Source organism: Phyllopteryx taeniolatus, chromosome 11 (assembly GCF_024500385.1).
Source record: "Phyllopteryx taeniolatus isolate TA_2022b chromosome 11, UOR_Ptae_1.2, whole genome shotgun sequence".
Classification (NCBI taxonomy): domain Eukaryota; kingdom Metazoa; phylum Chordata; class Actinopteri; order Syngnathiformes; family Syngnathidae; genus Phyllopteryx; species Phyllopteryx taeniolatus.
Genome location: NC_084512.1, coordinates 24,582,354 through 24,602,525, shown reverse-complemented (window position 1 = coordinate 24,602,525; position 20,172 = coordinate 24,582,354). Strand labels below are relative to the sequence as shown.

Below are 20,172 nucleotides of genomic sequence, written 5' to 3'. Positions count from 1 at the left end.
TTTCTGGACTCCGGCGTCCTTTTTCCTAAAATTTTTTTTTTAAATTTAACTCACCAGTCGTCTTCAATCCTGTGGATTGTCGTCAACCTTCAGATCCCAGTTGAGGAGAACGAAGACCAGTCCCGTAAAGGGTCTTACTTGCCGTGGCCACGGTCTCTTAACTGGAAGTCGGCTCCACAACTGGAATCCTCGGGTGTGTTGACATCCGGCTCGAAGGACCAATTTAATGTTGGATTTATCTTACCCAACATTATAAAAAATAGACACAAAAGGAATGAAGACGCTGGTTTCTTTTTCTCATGAGGAGGGCGTATGGGAGATTGTTCAGATCACAGCCTCTCAACACGCTCTAACCAATCTCTCCCGTCGCTCCTGCATTTATTTGAAAATAGGAGGGTTTTTCCCAGACATAATGTTCTAAACAATAAGACACAACACAAAACATTGGACCAACACCTGTCACGTCCCCGACCACATCCGATCACGTCCTTGGTCCAGGCGCCCTTCCATCGGATGATGCTGAGTCATCTTTTCGAAGGCGAGACATCTAAAATCGTCCATAATACTAATGCAAGCTAAGCAAATAAATGATAACTTCTAGAATATATTTAACACAAAGTAACCATGTGGATGCATCGGCATTGTCGTGTCACCACAAAGAAGCAGCGTGCAAAATGGCAACCTCGGCCATTGGCAGCGTCTTATCTCCGCCCAGCAACCCCTCCCCGAGCGTTTCCTCGGTCTCTCGGCTGGGCTCCCTTTGGGGAAGTTTCCGGGGGGGGGGGGGGGGATGTGAATAATAGATCAAAGGAGGAAGGGAAGGAGGTGGCAAGCGAAAGGAGAGAAAGCCATTTCAAGGGCAGGACGCGTCCGTCCGTCCGTCCGTCCCCCCGCCGTGGTCAGGACGTGTGTTGCGTAAGCGCGGGATTCATCTTTTATTGAGGAGTCTATAAATACCGTCTGCTGTTCTCTTGGGTTTAAAAGCTCAACCTCTGAGCCGGCTATAAATAAAGAGACAAGATAGCCACTAAAAAATGGATCTCGCCACCTTTCTTCCGGAAAGAAAGCATTTTTGTGTCACCTTACAAAACAACTGCTAATGAAGGATAAGCCACCCTTTTTTGATTGCGCAAGGAGACGTGAATGAATCGCCATTTGCAAACTTCCCAATTCGACAACATGAAGATTTCTATGCATCCAGTGGCGCCGTGAGATACTGAAGCGTGGCTCGACTGAAGCTTTTCGATCCTCACAGGCATACAGTATATTCTTTGGCTTTTTTTTTTTACTCAGTGGAGTTACTCAGGTTGACGTATGGCCAATCTGATCATCACCAAACACGTGACCAGAGAGGAATAAGACTACAGTGCAGCACAGCCATCAAGCTCAAAGTATTGCCATGTCACAAAATGCGAAACTAAAAAAATTCAAGAAATGGAAACTGTTGGTTATATGCCAAAGGAAACCAATTGCTCGTATGCTGTGAAAGGTCTTATTTTCTCCATTTACTCTTTCACCAAACAAAAATGGACTTTATCCAAATAATCGATTGTTTGATAGGATTTTCAGGAGAATACTCGAGTACTAAAATATGTGTTCGCTGCAGCCCTTCATTCATTATATTGTCATATTTGTATTGTTTCATCAAATCTTTGCTTTGGGTCCCTGTGCGATTAAGCTGCAACAAAATTGCTCCTCAAATGAAGAAATGATGAGCAAAATTGATCCTCAAAGAAAAAGGAAATCATTGGAGCCGTGTGTGTGTGCGTGTGTGTTCTACTAAAGTGCTTCATTCAGCCAATCATTAGCCACTAAAAGTACGAGTCCTGTCCTGGCCAATCAGAAGAACATTAGAACGTTTCCCTTGTTGTCGCTTTGGCTCCGCACATGCAAACAAGTGGTGACATTTTAGGGGAAATGTGGCTCTTTATTCAATTCGCTAGCCCGCGAGCTAACTAGCCTGCGTGCTACGGCGCTAAACAGCGCACGCTGGCTCGTTCGATTGTTGCGACGTCGTTGAAAACAGAGGTCGGATCCAGAAGCAGTCCCAAACGGACCCGCACCATAGCCCCAAAAATAAGAGGTTAGGATTCAAGACATTCAGCGGTGCTTCGGTTTTAAGCGGCGCAACGTATTTCGGGCTTTACGGTAGCGATGGACTGGACCGACCAATCACATGCGAGTTCCGCCATCATTTCGGCCAATCAAATCTGCATCGCAGGTGCTCGTGACTGGAATCACTGATTGATTCTTATTATAATGTATTCAATCATTTAAAATGAAATCATTTGAATTGCTTAATGTCAATACTAAAAACATTGAAAACAATTCCATTTCAACAAACTATTCAGAGTTCCAAAGTCAACATTTCCACATAATCGATACTGTATGTTGGTCAAGTGCCCTCGGGTCCCCGGAAATACACGATATAAATAATAGTCATCATTTGTATTGTTTGATCTCATCTATATTATTCATTTAGCAAACAATTCAATTGCACACTTTGTACTGTGCTCATTTTAGTGCACAACATTTTCCAAACATTACCTACTTGCATAATGACATTATTCCTTTATGGATAAAGTTACACCTGCTTTTAAAAGTTGTCCCTCATAGAAACTATTTCAAATGACTTCTACCATTTGTCAGTGTACACGATGAGCATGCGAACAACCCGATGACGTTCATTGATGCGTGACTTCAATACGTCAACATTTCAATTCCAGCAAGCTGCGACTCCTGCAATTACGATTCCAAAAAAACGCTAATAACATTTCTCTTTTTCTTTTTTTCTTTTTACCTGAGCAGATCAATTTCATCAGCATGAACTCGTGTTCACAGTGTTTCCTCCCGGCGCATCTCCACAGGCAGGAAGCCAACTTCAACCGCTCGCCGCCGACACACGCTGACGCTGCCAGCGCTCCCGTTGCCGTGAACGCCGCTGCCGAGGGAGGATGGAGGGATGGAGGGAGGGAGGGAAGTCAGATGAGAGAGATAGAAAGAGGTGAGGCAAAACAAAACACATAAACAATCAACAACGGAGCACGTAGATGGACAAACATGACGGTAGGAAGGGAAGCGGTGAAAAAGGCGTGCGGCGTCCCAGCCTGCTGTTTATAAAGCCTCAGGCACTGCGTGTGTACGTGTGTGTGTGCGCGCGCGCGCGCACGCACGCAATTGCGGCGCATGGTCTTGTCTTTCTATGCTACTGCGACACAATCCTTATCTAAAGTCATCTTTCCCCATTGAAATGAATGGAAATGCCATTAATCTGTTCCCGCTTCTAATGAAATATTGTTTGTTTTTTTCATAAGGAAAATAGCACTCTATAAATAAATAGCACTTATTCATTAGAAGAAAATCAACAGTTTTTCTCACATTTCTTGCTTCAATTGAATGGACAGTGTGCTGCTCCTTCTGGTGTGCTTGCCTTGGCCACCAGGGGCAGTATAGCGCGTCCATCACATTCACACCTACGGGCAATTTAGCATCTTCAATTCACCTACCAGGCATGTTTTGGGGATGTGAGAGGGAACCGCAGTGCCCGAAGAAAACCCACGCAGGCACGGGGACAACATGCAAACGCCACACAGGCGATGCCGGATTTGAACCCGGGTCCTCAGAACTGTGAGGCAGATGACCTGACCAGCCCCCCACCGTGCCGCCAGTATAATACACACATACAAATATACAGTACATTGAGACGGACACAACTCCTAAGTAAGCCACAGACGTACTTTTAAATTTTTTTATTTAATTTAATTTAATTTCTTTCTTTTTTTTTTACAAAGGATGAAGAATATATGCCTATGAGGATTGTTGTATTGTCTTTCCACGTGTTGATCCATCATTTGCGTTCAACGATTCGATGCTTAAAGGGTCGACGTAACGTAAGCGACGATACGAGATCATCGCAATATCAATCGGATCCCGATACGGAGGTTGCGCGATACTCAACCCTGTCCGAGTTCTACGTGACTAAAGAAATGATACAATACCAATGGTAAGGCGATACGTTTGCGTGATCAAAACCATCCACAATATTGACATTGCGGATGCAATGTCGTTGTGATATCAATAGTATCACGATACAGGCCAGGGGTTTGCTTGATAATCAATATATTGGAAGAAAACCATGTCCCATATCTACGTCACTGAAGAAACGATATGATATTAGCACACCATTAGTATTTTGATCCACCGTTTGTGCGACAGGAGATATACTGGAAGAAAACGATGTACGATAGCTACGTTATGTAACTGTAGAAACACTACAACATTCTTGCGAAACCAGTAATATCATAATCGATAAATAGTAAGAAAGCCTCTAAGAGATCAAGTACCTTTATGGAACCGAAGAAACAATACATTATCATTGTGATACTCAAATGTGAGATGCATATTGGCCATAATGTCAACATTTGATACCATTGTAGATACTATATTATATAAGTTGTTACATTCAATTGTGATGTCAAAATGTGCGCGTGTGTGCTTTTTTTTTTTTTTTTATACTTTGCCTCCGTTTGGGCGTGCAAGCTTGTGTGTGCGAGAGCCTCGCGGATGTGTGTCTCTTCATTGCATTTTGTTGGAACATGGCCGCAGGCTTTTCGTGTGTCAATCAAGAACAGAAAAAACCCCACACGTACGTGACACATAAGTCATACATTTGATTACCGGCTGAGCGCTTACACAACAACATGGAAACATTCTTGGTAGCAAGTCTTCACGTCGGGAAGAAGAGCACATTTTCTAATTCCACAAATGGGGAAAACCTCGTCGAAGAGCGTCGTTGTCACCTGTTGGCCGTACGCGTCGGAATACGAAGAGGTTAAACGCTGCGCTTATTTGATTCGCACTTTCAAAAAGCCAATCTCTTGTTCATGTTGTGAACTTTGCCCTGCCGACGGCCTTCGGGAATACCGCTGGCAGGCCGCGTAAATGGACAGAACGCCGCGGTGACGTACGCAAACGGGAACTCGGGCCTGTCCTGAAGCCTTAACACGACTCCATCATTACTTTAAAAACGCCGCCAAACGTCAGCGTGCTTTGCTGCTCGAACAAGAGAGTTTACAAAGTGTGTGGGAGGAAGAGGAGAGCAGCTGCATGAGCCCAAAATCACTGCAACACGCCCACACGACGACTACTCGTTTGTGCGTGTGTTTCATTTCCCCTCGTTTTGGGGGGAAATCCTTTCTTGTATTTTTTCCTCCAAAATGTATACATTTCAAGACACATCCTGTCCTTTTTTTTCAATCCCTAAACATTTGGTTATTATCATCCCTGTTATTCAAAAACAGGAGATCATTTCCAATTGGCAGTGAGGAAAATGCGCACACATAAATTAGGATTCCGTTTCTGCCTGCGAGGGGATCGCAGTACCTTATTTGCGCCATTTTGTTTTCACTCCATTGAGAGGCAGTGTCGCTGCAGCTTGCTCGGAAATGACATTTTAGTCGCCGAGCCGCAGGTGTCAAACTCAAGGCCCTGGGCCCGATCTGGCCCGCCACATCATTTTTTTGTGCCCCACAAAAAAAAAAGAAAAGTCGAATTGCTGCATGGATTTTGTTCTAGCCATTTTTTTAATTTGTATTTTTTTTTACAGACATTCGCTTTCATTCATTGAAGTGTACTGATCCAATGAAAGCGAGGCAGAACTGTTCGGCTGGAGTCGGTGTTAGCTAAAAAATTCAAATAAAAAAGGACAGGAAAAGCCAACTAGAACATCTGAACTTTATTTGCCTCCCATTTGAAATAGGTTTACATGTGATTTGTTCAATTTGAACACCGCCACATCCCCAAGTTATAAGAGGGTGTGCACACTTGTGCAGGTGTTTATTTTTGCCGCCCTTCTGGAAAATATTTTAAAAAATGAAACTCAGTTGTACAGGTAAAAGTTGAGAATTGATTTATCTTGGTCTGCCTTTTTTGGGGGGAATCACAACTTGGCGCTCAAACGGGGGTGTGTAGACTTTTTACAAAGGAAAGGCCAAATGTTCCCGTTTTCTCCTCCAGAATTCATTCCTTGAAACGCAAAATGTGCCAAGTTTTCCTTCCAAATAGAAACGTGTTGCTGCACTTCTTTCCCGACACGCGACGTGATCAACGTGTCACATGTCGGTCACGTGATGACGCTCCGGCGACATCACGTGACGAATGTGACATTGACGCACATGCACGCGCCCGCCATAGAGACACGCTTACCTGCACGACACGGATGCCCCGTGATCCTCCTCAGAATGTGCTCCTCTCCTTCCCTCCTCGCCTCCTTGGGTCCTTCCTCCCTTCTCCTTTTCACGCCCGTGCTCGTGCACGGCCTCACGCTCGTCCCCGCGCTCCTCCTCCTCCTCCTCCTCCTCCTCTTTCTTGGCGTGCCCTCCCCTGCAGGATATTCCACTTCAGCATCATCAGCATGCCGCCAGCATCCTCCTCTTCATCCTAATCCTCCTCATCCTCATCCTCGTATAGTCCACTGGCGCCCCCCAGTGGTCACACTTGGTTTGAGAAAAAGTTTTGGTTTTTACTCTGTTTTATTACAATAGAATAAAAAGCAATATGTGAAATAATGAATTCAAAACAATAGAATATAGAACTCTAAAAATTGCACAGTGTAAATAACTAAAAGATTGAGCGAAACAAATCAATGTGAGCAACTACTGTATATTTGTTATGACAACCGTGAATGAATGCGATGCTCCAACTATTCTGCGACAGTTACGTGTCCGCTAAATCAAATTGATTCCGGTGCAAATCGACCACAGCGTGGCGGCAAAAGTAACATTTCTTCATTTGTCGGCTCAATTTCTTTGCTTGGAGCCTTTGCGACTCGCTCGACTCGACTCGTTTCGTGCAGTACACTTTGCATTGGTGAATTTAATCTCCGGCCCCATTCGCCAAGAGTGGCGTAAGTAGTCACATTCTGTGTTTCAGGAGAAGTACGACAACAAAAAAGTCCATTCACTGATTCAACTGTTGTAGTAATAGAAACAAAACCAAAAAAGGGTTTAAAATGAAAAAAGGAAAAAAATGTACACGAATCTTCAAATTGAGTTTTCTTTTTCGATGGGGGGGAAAAAGATTTCTTTTGAAGTTTTATGATTTCATTTTTTTTTTTACTGTAACAAGAGTACATGACCTGTTTTTGTAACACTGAGGGGATGGATTTTCAAACGTCCTGGTTTGTATAAGAGCCAAGGTGCGAGGCGCCCAAAGGCCCCGGTGGAATGTCACGAGGTACTGCGAAGATGTTTCTTTTCAGGGTTAGGGTTAGGGTTCTTCTCTGCAAGCGCAGAACCCAACTGGACCCGCTCCCGCCCAAATAAGACTTCCGGACCCGCGCGTGTTCTGTTGTCTGGTCGAATGGATCGGGTTCCAGAGGCGGCGATGAAGAGAAGCGTCTGCCGTGTTTTTTTCCCTCCTGGCTCTTTGGCTCCTCCGGCCCGGCGAAGGCGCCGCATCTGATCTTCGTCATGACGGACGACCAAGGTTACGGCGACGTGGGCTTCCACGGCTCGGACGTCCGCACGCCCGTGTTGGATCGGCTGGCGGCAGAGGGCGTGAAGCTGGAAAATGATTACGTTCGAGCCATCTGCTCGCCCTCTCGGAGTCAACTCGTGACAGGACGGTGAGCGACCCTTTCGTTTGGGAATGTACGGCGCTTCCACAGTACAGTGGCGCCTCCGCTTACGAGTGGTTTTTTTTAATTGCCCCTCCCACTTAAAGTTTACCGGAAAATGAAACATAAAACAAAGAGAATGACCTTATTTATTTATGTTTAACCGAAGCACATACATTTGCATGACGAAAGTCGGCTAACACACATTGTAAAACACCGCAGACGTGCTAACAAACTAGCATCCACGTCGCAATTGTAAACTTCGAAGAACTTTCATATTTGGAGTTTTCTAAACCTTTTTTCAAATATTTTACTGAACTTTGTAGATTTTTTATTTTTGGGGGATTTATTTATGTATATATATATATATATATGTGTATCTATAAATATTTGTACTCTTACACAATATATCATTTGGAGTCAAATTTATCATAAATTTGAAAATTGAATTATTTTACACAACTTAGTTCATATGGGGTTTTTTCCTTTATTTATATATTTGTATTATTTGATTTGATTATTTTGGTGTTATTTTTGTGTATTTGAATATATTCCATAAAAATCTATCAAAAGGGTTCTATGTTGTTGCACTCGCAGCAAAGTATCAAATTTGTTGTATTTTATAGAATTGTTGTAATGGTTTGTTTTTACGTATTTTTATAGTCTAATATGTGTTCTTTCATTTCCTATGTAACGTATATTTGGGGGGGGGGGGGGGGGCAGGAATGTGATTTTCAAGAAAAACAAATAGCTGCATATCAAAGCACTGTTTGTGACACCTACAAATCCGAAATGTCCCGCAAGCCTTGTGCGAAATATACTTGAATGATACTTTGTCAAAGGCATCTCACCAAGCTTTTGTTTGTTTGTTTGTTTGTTTGTTTGTTTGTTTTGTCGTCAGCTACCAAATTCACACGGGCCTGCAGCATTCAATCATCCGTCCACGTCAACCCCTCCGCCTCCCCTCGGAGTTCCCCACCCACGCACATGGTGGGGAAATGGCACCTGGGCTTCTGCTTACCCACGGGACGAGGCTTGGGCAGCTTCCTGGGCACGCTCACCGGTAGCGGAGATCACTTCTCCTATCGGAGCTGCGACAACGCCGAAGCTTGCGGATTTGACCTGCACGACGGAGACAGGCCGGCGTGGGAGATGACGGGAAATGACTCCACTCTGCTATACGTTAACAGGTGAGGCTCGCAGCTTTCACCACGTTAGCGGCTGTGCCGTAAAAATCTGTTCCAAACAACTACGAAAGAGAAATGACGTCGCATATTCAATCAAACGCGTGTTGTCGTATTCAAAAAGAAAAAAGAAAAAGTCTGTAATGACTGTGGCGGGAGCTTCTTTTTCCTTTGCCTTTTTGAAAAGTTCCTTCTTCCATCTGCAGAACGGACTGAAAACGATGTAATACGCACGCCAGGCCAGTAGATGGCGATAAGGATAAGGAAACACGACGACAGTACATTGACTCCCAGGCTCGTTTGAACACCCTCTGACTGACGGCACGAATTGCGCTCGTGTTGTCGTCGCTCTTTGTGCCTCGCGTTGGGTAAACAGCCCTTAGGAAGCCTTTGGGGGGAAACTTTTTGGAAAGCCTCACGTTCCAACACGTCCCCTCCTTTCTTCCCGAACAGAGTGAAGCAGATCTTGAAAAGCCACGACCCCGGCACGCCTCTCTTCCTCTACCTTTCCCTCCAGGCCGCCCACACCCCACTGCAGGCGCCCGAGCGCTTCCTGGACTCGTACTCGTCGCAGAGCAATCGCATCCGCCGTCGCTACGCGGCCATGCTCAGCTGCTTGGACCGCGGCGTCGGTCAAGTGGTTAGCCGGCTAAAAGCGGTCTCTACCAAAACTCGGTCGTGATCTACTCGTCCGATAACGGAGGGCAGCCGCTGTCCGGCGGAAGCAACTGGCCGCTGCGGGGCGGCAAGGGGACGTACTGGGAGGGAGGCGTTCGGGCGGTGGGCTTCGTCCACAGTCCCCTCCTGAAGACCAAGGGCGTGGTCAGCAAGGCGCTCATCCACGTCTCCGATTGGTACCCGACGTTGCTGGCCCTGGCCGGCGCCCCGCAATCCCGCCGGGACCTGGACGGTCACGACGTTTGGGGCGCCATCGGCGAGGGGCTCCCCTCCCCTCGCACGGAAATCCTGTTCAACATCGACCCGGTCTCCAGGAAACCTTGGCGCTCAACGGCTTCGGGATCTGGGACACGGCGGTGAGGGCGGCCATCCGGGCCGGGGACTGGAAGCTGCTGACGGGAAACGTGGGCGACGGCGACTGGACGCCGCCGCGGGCCTTCGCCGACGGTCCGCCGCGCCGGCAGGGACTGGAGAAGGCGCGCAACGAGGCGGGCAAGTCGGTATGGCTGTTCGACGTCTCCTCCGACCCTTACGAGAGGCGCGACGTGGCCCGAGACCGTCCGGAGATCGTCAAGCATCTCCTGGCCAGGCTGGCGGAGTACAACCGGACCGCGGTGTTGCCGAGGAACCCGCCCGACGACCCCGCGGCGGACCCCCGGCTGGGACTGGAGGGCAAAGAGGGGCAAGACGGAGAGGGACCGCGGCGGGACGAAGGTCAAGCAATGCAAATTATGCAAAATAAGAGCGCTCTTGAAAACGCTGAGGTCACGCCTGCAAAGCAATGCCGTGTTCTTCTGACGACGACGACGACGACAAGGCGTTGTGCTGCTTAGTTAGTCCGTTAGTTAGTTAGTTAGTTGCTTGCTTGGTGAGCAAGACCGCATCGGTAGGTAGGTCGTGAGCCAGATGACGCCGAAAAAAAACCAACCTCTTAGCAAGTTCGTTAGCAAGATTACATACAATGACTAACCAATAGCTTTCTTTTGGAGCAGTGATTTAGTTCACGAGTTACACAAGTGTTGAAAATCCAGAGCTAACTGAAATCGTAAGAGTCCGCAGGAGAGCATTTCCCGCCCGGACGGTGTCTTCGTGACAAGCGACGTTACGCCAATGAAAACGTCCGCTTCAAAGTCTTTGCAGTTCCGCTACCAAATTTGAAGAAGGGCGAAGAAATGCTTTCAGGGTGACCGCGTTGTCCGTGTAGACCCCAAGATGACGAGAAGACACCCTCAGGCCTCTTTTTTGTTTGTCACCTTCTTTTCTTGCCACTTATCTGAGCTGCAACCGCCGTATGCCGATGCCACTCGTGTATATTTGCGTGGATCGCTCACGAATATTCAGCCGTCCTCGTCGGTCAACTCCCCCCCGTCGGCGTCCCGCCGTCAGTCCCTCGGCGAGCCTCTCTCCCGTGCCCCGGCGTCTCCTCGTCCTACTCGCTCGCGCAGATCCATGACGCACGCTTCAATAATTGCGATATGTGCTGACAATTCGGTCCATTTTCTTTTGACTTTCCAATCGGCTTTTTTTGTGCCATTTTTATCCGAGCTAGAGTCTGCTACGTGTATGTAGTATATATTTGGTGTACTGTATGTTGCTGTACGGCATTGTATGCACATTGTAGCGCATAGAACAGACTTAAAAGCACTTTTTAGCCATGGAAATGTTTAGTTAGCAGAAATCAATTGTCTTTTTTCCCCAGAGTGCCCCCTGTTGGACATTAAACAAAGTGCAATTCTTTGAATGCTTAAAGGCCAATTATTATTATTATTATTCTTTTTACTTTTTATTTCATTTGAAATTCAACATTTTGAAGCCCAGAATTTGTTTTGCACTTGTGAAATTATTATTATTATTTTTTTTTAAACGATCATGATGATGATGATGATGATGATTTGTAGTAGTATTTATTAGCAGTAGTTTCAAATTGCAATATCAGTATCATAATCCCTCATAATGATAATGTACCTGTAAAATGTCATTCTATTCAGTACGTGTAATTATTATCGTTATCTTCAGCGTAGCAAGGTTCTCCGTATTACCAATAGTGTCCACTTTGACCCTGACTCATGATGTGAATGACTCCCGCCCTATAAAGGCCGGCCCTGATTGCAATACTAATGAATTGTTTCCTCGTGAGGATCACTTGTTTATTTGTGTTTTGTCTTAATTCAAAGACAATCATGATAACGTTGCAATGGACCATTGTTGACTATTGTGGTCGGCGTACCGCATCGTGTTGTTTCTTACTATTCAGCAATATCAACCTACAATATTTCCGCACCGCTGCGACCGCGAGACTAAAAGTCTTGTTCCGTTGGTTTTTGTTCCGAAGTGATTGGAATTCACCCAAACGAACCGTGAGCGGCCGAGACCTTCGAGTGGGACGCCCACGCGAGGCTCTTCCAGCCTGTGGAAAGAAAGCAGCGTCGCAGGCTATAAATCACCGAGGAGGTGTCGCACAAACGCGTGCCCACGCATCGCATCGCATCGCATCACATCACGCGCACACACGATGACATCAAGTAGGTGGGCGGGAGCTGTCGCATCCATCGTTGGCTGAACTTAACTGTGCCTTTTCCTCGCGGTGCCACAAAGAAAAGCAACAAAATAGTATTGGGAAGAGAATTGAGTGAGCCCAAACGTCCATCAAGTAGGTCAATAGAGTTCATGAAAGATGATCGCTAACATTCAATTGCGCTGGCAGCCCCACAAAAAGCATGACTGACCAACTTTCTGAGCCTGATAGCGATCTTTGGGCCTGACGTTATGGGACGTCGGCCCGCTGATGCTGAGCGCAATAATCCACTGTCCCAAATTGGAGCTGAAATGGCGAAAAAATGCAGTTCTCAGCGGCTCCTTTGAACTCCCGATAAAAGGGAACGTCGCGATACTCGGCGGGGGACGTCCGCGGGGACGACATCCAGCGCTCCGGTTCGGCCTTCGCGAAGATCATCGTGCTCGGCGCGATATCAAACGTCATCACCTTCGCCAATGATTCTAAAGCTACCGAAGCCTGAAATGTGAATGAAAGGAATGGGAGAAAAGTTCCGGAGGGACAAACCGTTGCATTCGGTTACAAAATGTTGAACATTTCAAATAAGGAATCATTTGAAATGGATATTCACGATACAATATAGACCACACATTATGTCGCTACAGGAACAGATGTGTCGGTTTCTCTGTCAGCTTTGCCGGCCACGGAGACGACAATCTCCCAAATTGCGCTGCTCGCGCGAGCGTTTTCTCCGCTTTCGAGGCCTCTCGTGCGGCTTTAGCGAGGACACGTCAACCGTCAGCGGTCAGAGAGGAAGGCGGAAAAAGCGTCTGAACGGCAAACATTCTTGCTGAGTGACTCGTTCCCCTTTGGCCTCGGCAACACCGCTCTTCCATGGAAGTCTGTTACCTCAGCGCTCGGGGGAGGAGCGTCGAAGCACGAGATAAAGCTTGGAAAAGCGCATTGCGACCCCCGAGGCGTATTCGCGGTCTTGATCGTCAACTTGAGAACATTTGCCAATCTCCTCAGCGAGATGGAGGCCTTCGAATCTTTCCAAAGAGCAAGTGAATCGTCTCGACGTTTTTACCATCCCAAAATGTATCGTTGAAAAGCGTCGGGCGTGTCACTCTGCACTGCCGTCTCGACGACGTCCTCCGCGGCTGAATCAAGCCTGCGCGGCGAGGAAATGGAACGGTCCATTGCATGAGAAGCGAGGAGTATGGAATACTTTTCAGCATTCCACTTCGGTCGGTCCTTGGTTAAATGACCTGCCGCGGTTCTCGAAAACGACACGAAATTGAAATAATCGACATTGACACATGCCGACGACGATGACTCAAACAGGTGTGATCGTAGGCCCCTTTGTTTCTGCTCATCATTTGGTGTGAAGAATAAAGGCTAAAAAAGAGGCGGGGTTAGGCTTGTTTCGCGTGTCACAGCCTTCGGGGTGACGCTACAGCGGCCGGGGGTTTAAGCCGAGACATAAATGAGCACAACGACTGCGTCGTTACGGAGTGTAACGAGCGAGTTCCAGCGCTAATGTACTGTACTTGGCAGCAGCGGACTATCAAGAGGGCCTTCAACGATCCCCATTTGTTTAGTTTTTTCACGGCCGTATTTAGCAGTAAATCGTTGCTCCTTTCTTAGGGCGCACATGGCATTCAAATGCTTGACAAGAGAGCAAAGGGAAAGCGTCCCACGTTATTCGGCTTGGTGTCAGTGCAGCAAAAACGTGACAATATTGCGGCATTCGTCTCAGCTCGTTGAAAGGAGGACGCCGACCACATCAGCTGATGTCGAGTCAGATTGGTTTGGGTTAAGATGAGAGTAGCGAGCCTCAAACTGACCCTGGAGCTGCTGCGCGTTGGAAACCATGGAATTACACTACCGCGGCCGTAGATGAGCTCTGATAGAGAGGTCTTACTCTGACAATTACTTTCTTTACCTTAGCAGAAATGCTTGGTAAGAGCACATGATCAGACTCTGAAATCATTCATGCTAATCTAGAACATACATTTGAATATATTTCTCGTTATTTTTTATTGATTATTCTTTTATTTTTCAGATAAATGCAGCCCTAAAGGGGGGCACAAGCCAGTGCAAACCGTAGGCCGGATAAACGGGCGTTAGGCTTAAAACTTTGCCAAACAAATATGAGCGTTCTTCCAAAGAATTCCATACCGGATCGGTCATGGCCACCGGCGCCGTCGACCTGCGGGGGCGCCGGTGGAAATTCAGCTACTGTGGGTCGAAGTCGAAGAAGAAGAAGAGGTGGAAAGCGGGTTCTTTGGCAGAAAGAGAAGAGGAAAGCACAGAGCCAAGAACTGAATGTGGGGACTTTGAATGTCGGGACTATGACAGGAAAATCTCCGGAGTTGGGTGACATGATGATTAGGAGAAAGGTCGATATATTGTGTGTCCAGGAGACCGGGTGCAAAGGCAGTAAGGCGAGAAGTTTAGGGGCAGGACAGGAGGAGCTTCCAGAAGACAGGACCACCGCAGCCAAGGTGATCAGAGAGGCAGGCAGGAGAGTACTTGGTGTATCTTCTGGCAGCAAAGGAGAGAAGGAGACTTGGTGGTGGAACCTCACAGTACAGGAAATCATACAAGGAAAAAGGTTCGCTAAGAAGAAGTGGGACACTGAGAGGACCGAGGAGAGGCGAAAGGAATACATTGAGATGCGACACGGGGCAAAGGTGTAGAGGTGGCAAAGGCCAAACAAGAGGCATATGATGACGTGTATGGCGGGTTGGACACTAAAGAAGGAGAAAAGGATCTATACAGGCTGGCCAGACAGAGGGATAGAGATGGGAAGGATGCGCAGCAGGTTTGGGTGATTAAGGATGGAGATGGAAATATGTTGCCTGGTGCCAGCAGTGTGCTAGCTAGATGGAAAGAATACTTCGAGGAGTTGATGAATGAGGAAAATGAGAGAGAAGGGAGAGTAGAAGAGGCAAGTGTGGCGGACCAGGAAGTGGCGATGATTAGTAAGGGGGAAGTTAGAAAGGCAGTTGGTCCTGATGACATTCCTATGGAGGTACGGAAGCATCTAGGAGAGGTGGCTGTAGAGTTTTTGACCAGCTTGTTCAATAGAATTCTAGCGCGTGAGAAGTTGCCTGAGGAATGGAGGAATGGAGGAAAGGTGTGCTGGTGCCCATTTTTAAGAACAAGGGTGATGTGCAGAGCTGTGGCAACTACAGAGGAATAAAGTGGATGAGCCACACAATGAAGTTATGGGAAAGAGTCGTGGAGGCTAGACTCAGGACAGAAGTGAGTATTTGCGAGCAACAGTACGCTTTCATGCCTAGAAAGAGGACCACAGATGCATTATTTGCCTTGAGGATGTTGATGGAAAAGTACAGAGAAGGTCAGAAGGAGCTACATTGTGTCTTTGTAGATCTAGAGAAAGCCTATGACAGAGTACCCAGAGAGGAACTGTGGTAGTGCATGCGCAAGTCTGGAGTGGCAGAGAAGTATGTGAGAATAATACAGGACATGTACGAGGGCAGCAGAACAGCGGTGAGGTGTGACAGACGAATTTAAGGTGGAGGTGGGACTGCATCAGGGATCAACCCTGAGCCCCTTCCTGTTTGCATAAAATTCTAATTTTCTAACAAATAATAATACAGTTATGTCTTGAGACACAACTGACAGACTTAGGAGTTTTTTTTTTTAGATTTTTCATTCGATATATTTTTTTAACTTGAATAAAAAATGTGAGTCGGGATAATGGGGAAATGTCGGTCCCAGGGTGACAACAGTTGAGAACCACGGCTCTACAGTAGCCTATGTAAAAAAAAAAAAAAGAATGAACCCATTCTTTTCAATGCCAACAGTTTTTACGCTGCCCAACTCCACCTCTTTTATTCTTATTTTTTTAACTAGCATTTTGGCTACGGACTGCTGAAAAAGGGATGGCAAATGGCCCCCGGACCGTTGTTTGCCCACAGCAGAGCTTCTTCGCGCTAATAGACGATCTCGGTCTGCTCCGGCTCCTCGCCCCGCCCCCCCCCGCGCGGAGCTCAAGGCTCTTCTGTGGCGTTCAGCCTTCGCGATCCCCCCCCTTGTCCCCTCCAACATGGCCACGGTGCTCACCTCAACCCGCTTCACGGATGAATACCAGCTCTACGAGGAACTCGGGAAGTAAGCGACCCCCTTCCTTTACCGACCGCCCCCCCCCCCTCTCTCTCTCTCTCTGTCTGCTCTGTGCTCCATCTCGTTGAGTGTCGCCTGCTCTTTAATCCCCAATCGCGGCGTTTCGAGGTGCATTGCGCCATGTTGGGCTTCTGAAACTTGGTGGCGAAGCCCCACACCACCCCTCTTCCAGGACCCCCACCCCATCGGGGGGCGCACAGCCTGCTGGCATCCTCTCTCCTGCACACAGGCACCATGCTGTTTTGGCGCACTGATACCTTATTATATTTTGCATGCAGGACTGCACGTTTTTTGTTTTTTGTTTTTTTGGGTATAGCACGACCCTTCTGCTGCACCCATTTTGCGCGCGCGCGATGACCACACAAACGACGACGAGGCCGCAAAGCTGCTGTCTTAATCTCTCCGCACCGCCATTAGCCTCCAAATGCGAGCAGGCCAGCGGAAGCGACTACTTGTTGTGCAGTCTCCTCCTGTTGACAGCCAGTTTGCTCATGAAGGTTAGGCAGTGAAACCCGCGAGGCGTTCAGTGACACCGAGTTGACTTTTTTTCTTTGGAAAGTCGATTCATCGGGGGCAAAATGCACATGCGCCATTTTGATGTCCTCAACTGTTGTGCAAGTGTAAAGCCATCGCCGCTCAATAATGGGACCGCTGGGGAAAGAAAACGAGTACAAAATAATGTCACCTCAGTTGGTCTGTTCCAGGGTCAAACTCTCCCCATCGTCCTAAATTGCATGGATGACAAGTGTCAAACTTCATCTTCTGGTTCTGCAGTTCCAACCGCACACCTTTTGCACTCTTCTGTGCTGGCGTCGAAGTTCTGTTGCCTGTGTGAAACTTCCGTTGTGGATTTCTCGCCTCCAGGGGCGCCTTCTCCGTGGTGCGGCGCTGCGTGAAAAAGTCCACGGGGCAGGAGTACGCCGCCAAGATCATCAACACCAAAAAGCTGTCGGCCAGAGGTGAGTCCGCGAATGCTTTTTCCACGAGTGGAATTCCGAAAAAGCAGCCGCTTCCTTGCCGCGTTCCGCACGCTTTCCTCGACGGCGAAAAGACGCTCGGCTGAGTCGCCGAGTGCCCGATTCACGTTGAAAGTGGACATTGACAAGTTGAAATTGGCCTTGATACGATAGTTTGCAGACAGCTAATATGCGTCACGTTTCCCTCCGCGTGGACGAGAGGTTGGATTGTGATCTGAAGGCATCCGTCCGATTCCATTCCTTTTGGACTTTGGATTTATTGCGTGACTCCTATTCCGATTTTGACACTCGAGAGCAAAACAATCCAAAAAACGCACACTTCGGATTTCTTTCTGTGCTTCCTGGTTTGGCCAAGAAGAGCGCTGCTGTTGTCGCTTGAGAAAAAGGAAATGGCCATCACGTGACCGTTCGAAAGCGAATCCCAGCAGAAGAACACAGAGGGAGGGAGCCAAAGTGAGAGGGAGAAAAGTCGAGTGAGGACAGAAGGAGGAATGAGCGAGGGAGTGACAGAAAAGAGAGGTTGCGAGAGAGACGGAAGAGGGAGAGAGAGAAAACAGAAGGCAGTTTTGGGTTTCTTCTTTTTCCTCTTTGGCATTGAGATGATGAACCACACCTAATATATATCTATGTATATATATCTACATCTAATGGTGGAAACAATTTTCAAATGAATTATCTTTTGTTTAATATATATATATATATATATAAGAAAAAAAACTGGCATTTTTGACAGGGGGTGTGTAGACTTTTTAGATCCGCGAGAAATGTGTCAAATTTGATCAAGCGACAATTGTGAAGCTAACCTGAGGAAAAGCGCATCAGCTCGACGTCTCGGTTTGATAGGATCTCGCGCGCGGACCTTCTCTTGCTCTTTTGATGACTTTCGTCCGAGCGGTGCAAGAAATCATCGGAATCCGTTGGCGCTCGCTAACGCGCTTAGCTGCAAAGTCTGATTACTGCCGCCGTAAGTCTCGTTCGCACCTTGTAAACGAAAGGCACACGCTCCGCCCAATGTTTTCATTTCTTTTGATTGTTTGGCATGAATATCGATATTGTATCGTGCAGGCTCCTATTCGCAAACATCCGCATGGCAATAACACCAGAAAGAAAGAAATTGGGCAAAATGGGCAAATCCGGTGACGCTCTTCCGATCTACATAACGATAAATGGAGCAATGAATGCCGCCCGTCGGGGGGTTCATATGGCGCGTCGGACCCTTTCACGCCGTTGAGAGACGGCGAACCAGCCGGCGGCTAGCGCGAGGAGCCGACGTAACGGCCAAAAAACGCTTGGAAGAGAAGAGAAGAGAAGAGAGGTGGAAATGTGACAGAAAGCAAAGAGAGGAGAGGGAGCGTGAGAAAGACGGATGAGAGGAAATACACAGAGAATGAAAAGAGAGAGACAGAAAAAGGGGAAATAGAACCGAGAGCAGGAGAAGAGAGCGTGGCAAAAGAAAGACGAAAAAAGAGAGAAGTGAGTGAGCAAAAAGACAGAGAAGAAGGAAATTGTTCCAGCGCAAGCGAAAGAAGAGAGTGAGATGTGAGCGGAAAGAGAGAGAATTCAAATGATTTCTTTTTTTTGCTGCGGGCAGGATCTCCGCGAGTCCCGGGCCACTTCTCCGTGTCGCTCCTTCCATCTGGGACTCGTCAAATATCTCCGTCGACGACGAGTCCGGAATGGCCGAAACCCAACGACGGCACGAGGAAACGCAACTTGTCCAAATGAAAGGAAGCGCGATGAGGCAGCCTTCCTCACTTGCTATCGCTTCAATCGGACCACACGCTCTCACCACTTTTGATATTCAAGTCATCCGCCACACTTCCCCTTTCGTGACCGCTTTGTGCCACACACACCCAAAAGTCTTTGGCCGGACTGAAAATGCAAAAGTAAAACGTGGAGAGCTCGCTAAGATGGAAAGAGTCCACATTAAAGCACTCGATCTTGCTTTGAATGAGCGCGATCCGCTCCAAATCAATACTGGAATAAAGGGAGCGATGGCAGCTCTCGGCGTGCGGCCCGTCGCGACCTCAGTTCAAAGTATCGAGGACTCGTGAAGGCTTCCGGGTCGTCCTGCTCACCAGCAGTCGGCGTGACGCGTCGGCCGATCGTCATCATGCGCGTCCGAAAGGAAGGAAGAAAGAGAGGTCCCTTCGCAATGATCTGTTATTGTGTGAATTGAAAGTTTCTGGATGCAAACGACTCGCGGCGGGAATACTCGTGCTGGTGTCAGTCTGAAAAGAGGTGCTAGCGAACGTCCCTCCAATCAAGTATTTATTTCTTATAATACTTCCCGTGTAAAAGAAAGGCGACACGTGGCCCGGTTGTGTTTGTCCCGGATGGAATAAATCCACTACACCCTAAAGGCCAGCTTTACAGATGCCACGTCTTGCCATCATCTCCATCTCCGTTTCCGTTTCGCACGTCACGAAGTCATCATTTCCATCGTCTGCATTTTGAACGCGAACGTTTGTACGAGGTCGCCGGTTGGGCCGAGCAAATTTCTGGCACGCCGCAAGTACGAGCGCTCGTTCTTTGAGCGGGCTCGAAATGGTTCCTCATTTCCTCGGAATCGAGAATGTTTTGCGACGATCGAAACAAACCCCGTAGAATGAACTCCCGCATTGTGTGGACTCTGAACGCTAATGCTAAGCAAAGCTAACGTCGCAAGCACACTTGCCTTGTAAATTCTTCGGACTGCTCGTGTTTGCTGAGTGGAAAACGTTCCAAATATGAACACGCTGACAAAATGGGCCACTTTGTACGTCGTCAGCCTTCGGCGGTCTGTCCGCAAGTAGTGCATAAAAACACAACTGGAGCAGTTCATAGTGTCATTTTTGTTCACTTCCGGTTTTCTGGGTGCTTTCAGCAGTGAGTGTACTTTTCCTCAGTGACCCTCTTTGAAGCCTCGGGGCCTGAAAAACCTCCCGCCCGGTTATCCGCGACTTATGGCGTTCGCTTAATCGCCTCATTTCATCGCAATCTCTCTTTTGTCACAGGAGCGCCTTGAATGATGTCACCTTTTACTGTTAACACTTTCGCATTTCAACACTTACTGGATATGATCAGAGA

The 20,172-nt window shown here is 47.5% G+C and overlaps 1 protein-coding gene and 1 pseudogene across 13 annotated transcripts in view; both read left to right on the top strand.

Annotated features, from left to right (window-relative positions):
* Window positions 1-7,223: 7,223 nt before the first annotated feature.
* LOC133485922 (arylsulfatase I-like) lies at window positions 7,224-11,613 on the top strand (annotated as a pseudogene).
* Window positions 11,614-13,033: 1,420 nt separating this feature from the next.
* LOC133485664 (calcium/calmodulin-dependent protein kinase type II subunit gamma-like) overlaps window positions 13,034-20,172 on the top strand; it is a 32,113-nt gene continuing 24,974 nt past the window's right edge. For 3 of the 13 annotated variants that reach the window (XM_061789728.1, XM_061789726.1, XM_061789727.1), the window contains exons 1-2: window positions 13,039-13,315; window positions 15,857-16,114. In XM_061789728.1, the coding sequence (XP_061645712.1) occupies window positions 13,291-13,315; window positions 15,857-16,114 (283 nt within the window). In that variant the 5' untranslated portion in view covers window positions 13,039-13,290. Of the gene's footprint in view, window positions 13,316-15,150; window positions 16,115-16,990; window positions 17,086-20,172 lie in introns of those variants that run through there. The other 10 variants (XM_061789732.1, XM_061789729.1, XM_061789730.1 and 7 more) reach the window with 8 other exon arrangements.